Raw genomic sequence first — 8,081 nt, forward strand, 5'->3', positions numbered from 1 at the left:
AACATTCATTTATAGTAATTATAAAGAGTAGTAATGGTTTAAAATTGGTTGACCAATGGCCTTACTGGGAATTAAAATTTACGACTTACCTATTTTGTCGAAATTTTTCGCACTTCAGTGCATAGTCAGGATAAACAATTAGAAAGGACTCAGCAACAAAATAAACTGAATATGATTGGAATTATAAGATACAGTAAAATTAGAAAAAAAGGAAACATTATAAAGGAAAGGTGGATATTGACGACTGTTATCAGTTGGCGGTGGTATCTCTGTTGTCGATGTTCGTTACTGATCTGCCAACTAGATGGCAATAGTAAATCATTGATTTAATACTATTCAAATTTGCCGCTTATGTATTTCAATTTGAAAATTTGACATATACTTTGGGTCGTCGATTGCTTTGTCTATTTTGTATTTTTCTAAGATATTTCAAAAGTGCAGTTTCACTGTCAAGGAGAATTGTTAGAATGCTCTTTACATGCGGCCAATTTTGTGGTTATACGTATTTACGGGTTTATATAAAGTTGACATTTACTTTTTAACCATCTCCTACTCTACGATAATAATGGTACATTATACAGTGAGGTAATAAATGGGCCTCTATCTATGGTATAACATAGAGCAATTCAAATTTCCTCTTTAATATTTCACAAACAAAAAACAGAAGAGACTTTGTGTGAACATTCTTGAAACCAAACTTGTCATCTTGTGTCAATTATCCCTAGAAAGCCCTGTAGACATGTTACTTTCAAGGTAAAATGAGCTTGAGGTACAACAGCCTCCCCTACTTTATATCTCGATGCTCAAAAATGTCAATTAATGTGTATCATACATAATTTTTTAAAGCACAGTGTATAAAAAATGTTAATAAACAGAGACTTACAGCGAGAAAGAGTTCAATTATTTCTTCAACGCATTGCTGTTTCGTTACCTCACCAGATTCAATTCCATTCAACAGTAACTCCATAAAGTATTGAGGAGTCTCTATAAAGGACAAAATAAAATAATCGTTCAACTATTTAACTAATGCTGCGATGATTCTAAAAAACGCATAAACTCTGACATTTTTACAAAGATAAGGCTTGATAGTGTAAAATGTCTCATTTTAGGATAGCACCCTTAATCAGTAATTTCTTTGTTTTTTACCTAAAAAATGATCACTCTGGTTTGCAGTTGTCGGATCAGGTTTCAGTTTGATTTAGTTCGTGTAAATAAAACTTCCAAAAGTCGTAGCTTTTTTGGAGCAACGAACGTTTTTCAACAAAATATTATAAAAGATATGTCCACTTTAAAACTACGCCTGTCGCCCACTCCCCACTTTCTATCCTTATAAAATGAAGCCTCGATTTTTCAAGGTGAATGGTTCGCAAAGTGCCTCAATTTTTCGAAATCAAGTATGATCCAGAAATAAGAAACGTCGTACCGAAAATCAACCACAGCAAAAAGGAAAGAAGTTGCGACATTTACTGACCTGCAGTTGGATTTTCCTTCCTTTGCCTCTCTCTGTGTGCTATCCTCTCGTTCAAAACCTAAAAGATTCCATGGCACAATTAATACATTTTATTCCAGCACGTTGGTCAAATGTTCAAACACACAATAAGTCAGTTTCGTTAATCACAGAATCGTGTTTTGGTGCTTGATTCTTGTAGATTAGCTGAAAATATTAAGATCTGTCGAAACCGCAACTTTTTAGGTTCAAAATTAACCAAGATATCACCTTTTGAAAAGTCAGGTTCTTAACGTCATCCGCAGTGACATCCTAGGTTTCTTCTTTTTCTGTTCGATCAGTGATTACAGAGGGTGCAACGCAAAACTTGAGCGACGTTAAACGTTAACAAACTCAAGAAACAGACGTATTCGCACCTTAAAGATCATCTCATCAGACGACATAACGCACTCGCCGCGAAGAGATTAGGCGGTCGGTCAGTTCACCTCAGTTCGTTAACGTTTAACGTCGCTCAAGTTGCGCGTTGCACCCTCTGCTTCGCTGATCGAACAAAACAGGAAGAAACCGAGGGTGTCACTGCCGCGGCGGATGACGTCATAAATCTAGTTTTCTAAGGCGCGATATCTCGGTTAATATTGAACGTAAAAAGTCGCGATTTGGACAGTTTTTATTATTTTCAGCTAATCCATAAGAACCGAGCATCAATCACGATTCTGTGACCAGCGGAACCGACCCATTGTAGGGCCTTTTACCGTTTCGTGTGTAAAATGGCCTTACTCTCAATTCCTGACTTTTCAGTAAATGATATTGTGAAATTACCGAATTAAAATTTCTCCCTGGTAATACTCCTTCTCTTCCTTCTTTTTCCGAGGAAAAAATGTGAGTCTGCGTTAGAGGTGATTGGCCCTTTCGCGGGTCTATTTGAAGATTTGATAGAGATAGAAACATGAGGGGTGAAAGCCCGCCACCAAATGCACGATTTTTTCAACTCGTGTGAGTTGCGCTTGCATAAGCGTTGAATTGAAGGAGAATCGCGCTATTTAGCGCAGGTAGAACATTTATTGTCGGTCGGAGTTTTACCCTTTATTTTAGATAGTTGGGAAAAAAACTGCATCAAGGTGTTAATATTGTCGCATCCGCAGAAATTAACATTAGTAAGTAAGGCCAGGGGAGTACCAAGTCCAAGGATTTTGCTGTATAAGTTTTTTGGATGATAGGTGTGGAGTTTCAGCTTTCTAATTTTACTACTAGATCGTATGTTTAAGACTTGCTTGTGGTGTACCATATTCTTTCAAATGTATTAAACTTTTTTGCACGTGCTGCCAAAAAATCATCATGAATACGCGGATGTACACAAAAAAGGTATAAACCCTTACAGTATAACAGAAACGACAAAGAACCTATGACTCGTTACATTACTTGATGAATAAATTGAGGAAAGTTATTGCAATATTGCAAGCAAAAAAAGAAAAAAAGTTTAACATTTTACAAAAATTCTACCTACCTCCTCTGCAAGGCGACGCATTTCGGCGCTAGCTTCAAGCATTATCTTCTTCTTCCCAATCAAAGAGTAAACGAGATCTGGCCAAAGTAGAGGGTTAAAAGATCTCTCGAAGAACATGTCAACTGCCCTATAAAAATTATTTTTTTAAATCAAACATTCAGGCAATACAAAAAGTAAAATAGATAATATTCCAGATTCTGTATCATTACGATCCTTTTAAAGACGAGTCATAGCAGCTTGTATCCTCATCTTTTAATCGTTCTTTTGAATGAGTCATTTTGTGGTCATAACTTAAGACTAAAGGGATGTGGAACTTCAACTTTTTAGAAAGCACTTCAATAGTCAATTAGTTAATTGGTAATTTGGGATCGTTAACTTTCTTTTCTCAAATATCCCCAAATATATCGTCATGGTGGAAAAAATCAGGTTATTGCACACCAGAACCAATCGGAAAGCACTTTGAAGAAAACTCCAAAAGCACATCCCAATTGGATATCGAAAATTATCCTGTCTTTTGAGGTGCTACATTCACACGAAAAAGTACTTTCAAGGTTATTTTAAAATAACCTCAGTAAAATTTTGTGTGATTTTTTATGATTTTTAGAGAAGGGGGGAGGATCCTAAAATCCGATAGCTATCGATGACGTGATCAACCATGTGGAGAGTGCAACAGAATCGCCGTAGAAATTTAGTTACTGCATGTTTCAAAACCGGAAATTGCAAAAAAGAAGTAATTTCGCCCATTAAAATCAACAGCAATTTTTTAATGAGGAATTTTTTTATTTAATTGCTGTTAAATTGTTTTAAAGTGAAGAGGTCCTTTATGAAGGAACTTTTCAAACCTCAGTAAGATAGGATGTTTTTTAAGTTTCTAATCCTCAAGACAACTTACTTCTCAACACACCGAGACAGACGATACGTTTTCTCCTTCTGAATATCCAAGCGGACCCCCAACATATTATCTGGAACACAGCAAAGTTAAGTCAATTAAACACAATCATTCGTTTAGCCGTACAGCGTTGCCACACATCAGAAAGGTCACTCCATGTAAAATGGACCATTAGAGAGGACACAAAATGCAGCGCCGCGCCGTCCGCAGCGTGCATTGCACACGATCCGCCTCTCATTATTACACTTCGTCTAGTGTTGAGAGTACACTAATCACTTCACACGACCAGTGTGTAATTTTAAAAGTCGAAAATTAAAAAAAAAAAAAAAAAAAAAAAAAAAAAAAAAAATTACACGATACCCGAGTTTCCCCACCAGGGAGCTCTCCCCGCAAGAAATCCTTCTCCGCCCACCCGCCGGAAGAGCCGCGACGTGCTGCTAGCGCAAAGCGCGCACTGACGCCTACAAACCTAAAGGGCTACTTCACGCATTGCGCAATGCTTAAAGTATCCCCTTAGGTTTGTAGGCGTCATAGCGCGTTTCGAGCTGGTAGCACGCGCTGCTATGATATATTCATGACTACGTTTTAATGCCGTCTTGGATTTTGCGGGTAGCTTAGTTGGGTTCACTGACGCGAGGGTAATCTATACTGATGAGGTCTAAAAAGATCCATAGTTTAAAGAAAGAAAAATTTTAGATAAGTTCTGCTCAGTGACAAAGTTAAATAGCTACAGTAAATTAACTGTACTAAGGTAGCATAATAAATTACTTTATAATTAAAAGCTGCAATGAAGGAAAGATTGTTATGGATCCCTCGGCGTGACCTCAACTTTAATATTCCAATGCAAACTGCCAGAGCTGAAAACTCTATCCACCGTCAGTTTTGTACTACTCATCAGAGTTAAAAAATGTATTTTTGACTCTAATCATAATTTTTGGAACTTCCTGGCTCTGTTTCCCCCGCGAAATAGTGTGAACCCAGCAGCATTTCTCCACCTACATTACATATTTTATATTTTAGCCCGATGAGACACTGCCCCTGTGTCCCTGTGTGATTGAGGAGGAAAGATAAAACAAGGTTGATAGAGCGGTGAATTTGAGCCGACTTGGGATTTTGGAAAAATTGGATTTGGTAAAAAATTCTTGAGCATCTCTGAGTTTCTGGGGTTTCTGGGTTTTGACTTACCAATTACAGCATCAAGAGTGAATGAGTGTACCATGCGGAACACGTTAAACTCCTCTCCTGTTTTGACACGTTCCTCCACAGCGTCGAGAAACACTTGAACATGGTGGCTGAAATTTTCATCAAAGCTGTCTAGGACACTCGTTCTGAAACCGGGGTTAACGATTCTTCTCGTTTTCCGCCACAGATTACCTGAAGGAGTCAATCAAAGAAAAATCTATTAGTAATCCACTTTTTTTGCCTTTAAAACTATAATTTTAGGGCGTTTGAATATTTTCTAACCGGATGAATAAAAAAACCGAGTTTTATTATAATTTATTCTTTCATCACTTAATTTTTACATCAAGGTACAAATCAGGTACACCCTATTGCGGGCCTGAACAATAGGTCTTAGCAGTAAGGGGCGGGGAGGGGGAAGATCGCTTACTGGGGGGAGGGGTGTGAGTGTAACTTATGTAACATATGTAACATGTGTAACATAATTGGACTACATTTTGCAATTTGGAACTATAAATTCTAGCCCGGTTTAAAAACAACGTATGTATCATTAGTTCCCCTATGCACATAAGCGTTTTTTCAGATGAGCCAGAATTTATAGGTCAAATTGCAAAATGCAGTCCAATTATGTAACATATGTGTGAGGGTGTGTGAGTGTGTGTTTGGCCCCCTTCCCGCCATTAACTGTTTTTCTTGCGGGAGGGGCGGCCCAGTTCGATGGAGGCGGAAGCAATGAATTACGAACTTTCTTTGAAATCTTCCGAAAACTCAGGAATGATTTTATTCCAAGAAAAGTAGATGAAACAAACTTCGAAAACATATTACTTACCAGTAGAAGAGAAAAGGCCGGCACTGATAAGCCTCAAACTTTCATACTCTTTCGCTTTTGTCACGTTGTCACGACTGCTGGTGAGAGCCTGCCAACAAAATAAGTAACGAAGACTAAGTTAGACCTCTTAGGCTCATTCCATTGCTTCATGGCGTTTCAATGTTCAACCGTAAGAAACTACAAAGTAGTTCGAGTAGGAACTACAATGTCTGGCTCATTCGTAAAAGCACACACGTCTGTTCTGGCGTGCTAAGGAAGAACGCCGTATGAACATTCGAGAGTTGCCAAATTGCCCTTGATAAAACACGCATTTTTAACGACTATCATGCATGATTTTTCCGTGAAATTTTCAGATATTTTATATTACATTGTGTACAAAATTGTCTGAAATTTTTTGAAAACAATTTTCAAAATTTCCCCAGTAAATTTGGTTTTTATCGAAGGAAACTTGGCATCGTCTGGGGGCTCATACGGCGTTTTTCCTTAGCACGGGAGTTTGAGGAAACTTATGGAACATGCTGTTCTTAAACTGAGCCAAAAACTGTAGTCCCTAATTGGAAAATGTGGTCCAGTTTTGATGATCTTTTTTTTATCAGATTATACAGGAGTAGAGGCTGAGGGTCTCCTCAAAATGAAGGAAATTAGACACTCTTACATGCTACGGAAGTATTAACATTTTTTCTTCGGTTGCAGTTTAAAGCAGTGAATAATTTAAATTAGATTTCATTGAAACAAAATCAATCTAAATTTGCCGAACTGCATTTTACGGTTACTTGTAGCTTCCCTGCTTTCTCTAGAGTGAAAGAACGAATATTTCCAGGCTCACTTCACACAAATTATTTCAATTTCCTATTTTCTTAAAAATAAAAAATTCAATAAGAAAAAAAAGAGGAAATTAGACAACGTCTGTTTTAGCTAAGTTGGTTTTGGTCGTGTACGTCTAATCATGCTGTACAATTCTGTAACGGTTTGATCATGAGATCACTCTAGGAATCTTGACGAGAGAGAATCAGAGCTCATATTGCTTTGTTCAAAATGAGGATGCTGTTAACTGCTTGAATTTGCAATTTGAAATTGCATTATGAAGTTAACTAAACACAAATATAAAGCGATCAAAAAAAACTCCGATCTCATTGTTCGTTTCAAAATTATTAAGATTTAAACTATAATTTCCTCTAGATTTTCCTGTATAAGATATGCAATAAGTTCGCAGAACAAGATGTAAAGACTTTGCAATACTAACGGCAACTATTTCACGATCAGTTGTGACAATGTAAGGTGTGAAATTTAGCCAGTGTCGAGAGGTCTCCGGAAAACTTTCGACGACGTCAAGAAGAAATTTGGTCACATCTGAAATTACATGAACAGAAAAATTCAATTGAAGTGATACATGACTGGCATTCACATAAATGCGATCCCTTGAAAACCTAGAAAAAATCATGCACGGATTTTATGAAGAAATTCTTTCTGCTCCGCCGTGTCAAGGAAAAACGCCGTATGAACCTTCAGACGTTGCCAAATTTCCTTTGGTAAATTACGAATTTCAGGGAAAATTTGTGAATATTTTTCATCGAATTTGTTGGGTAATTTTGTTCGCAATTTCACCTAAGGCCCCTGAAAATTTCAATCAAAAATATTCATATCTTTCCTTAAAAATAAACATTTTATTGGAGGAAATTTGGCAACTCTCGAGGGTTCATACGGCGTTTTTCCTAGCACAGCAGTGCTCTTCTGAGTTGATCGAGCTGTCTGCTTTGTTGAAACGGTATAGTAGTTTAGTCTTCGGTCTAATGCAGCTGCGTTCATCGACCAGAAATCTGGTAAGTGATAGTGGTAATTTTACTTCCAACTAATTTCCTGCTTCAAACTTTATCTGGGAGGCTATTTTTAAAACTAAGGGGTGCGTCCCCTGGTTGCTGCGCGGCCCAACCTTCAGAGCCGGCTTCTCTAAAATCCAGTGCCTTTGCATTGAATGCACGTGTAATGTACTACATTTTTAATGCGAAGTTCTTGGCATACTTACCCATGGTTCTCAGTTGGTCAAGGAATATATAAAATGTTCCGATAATCGGAAGAGCTGGTGGGCCTGGAATTTGGGACATAAATTGGATGATTCTCCTGAGCTTCCATCGTTGGGTTAACGAATAGACCACATATGTTAGTGCGAGAAAGAAGAAAAGCAGAGGTGTCAAGCTTGTTCCAATTACTACGGCTGCGCTCATCTGATATACAG

General features: G+C 37.6%; 1 protein-coding gene across 1 annotated transcript; it reads right to left on the minus strand.

Moving 5' to 3' along the window:
* Positions 1-250: 250 nt before the first annotated feature.
* Positions 251-7,875, minus strand: LOC109043837 (cytochrome P450 4V2-like). The gene is made up of 8 exons (XM_072304744.1): positions 7,872-7,875; positions 7,092-7,198; positions 5,849-5,936; positions 5,026-5,214; positions 3,844-3,913; positions 2,952-3,078; positions 1,472-1,529; positions 251-300 (listed from the first exon to the last, which is right to left on the minus strand). Exons 1-8 carry the CDS (start codon positions 7,873-7,875, stop codon positions 251-253), a joined length of 693 nt encoding a protein of 230 aa, XP_072160845.1.
* Between the last annotated feature and the right edge of the window lie 206 nt (positions 7,876-8,081).

The sequence above is a fragment of the Bemisia tabaci genome, chromosome 9, assembly GCF_918797505.1.
Source record: "Bemisia tabaci chromosome 9, PGI_BMITA_v3".
In the NCBI taxonomy this organism is placed as follows: Eukaryota; Metazoa; Arthropoda; class Insecta; order Hemiptera; family Aleyrodidae; genus Bemisia; species Bemisia tabaci.

Bases quoted from the DNA above. Each gene is read 5' to 3' on its own strand.
- LOC109043837 (XM_072304744.1), bottom strand. The intron at 5,937-7,091 runs GTTAGTATTGCA...TTTTGTTGGCAG, and splicing joins CTGATCGTGAAATAGTTGCC to GCTCTCACCAGCAGTCGTGA. The intron at 5,215-5,848 runs GTAAGTAATATG...TGACTCCTTCAG, and splicing joins CGGCCTTTTCTCTTCTACTG to GTAATCTGTGGCGGAAAACG.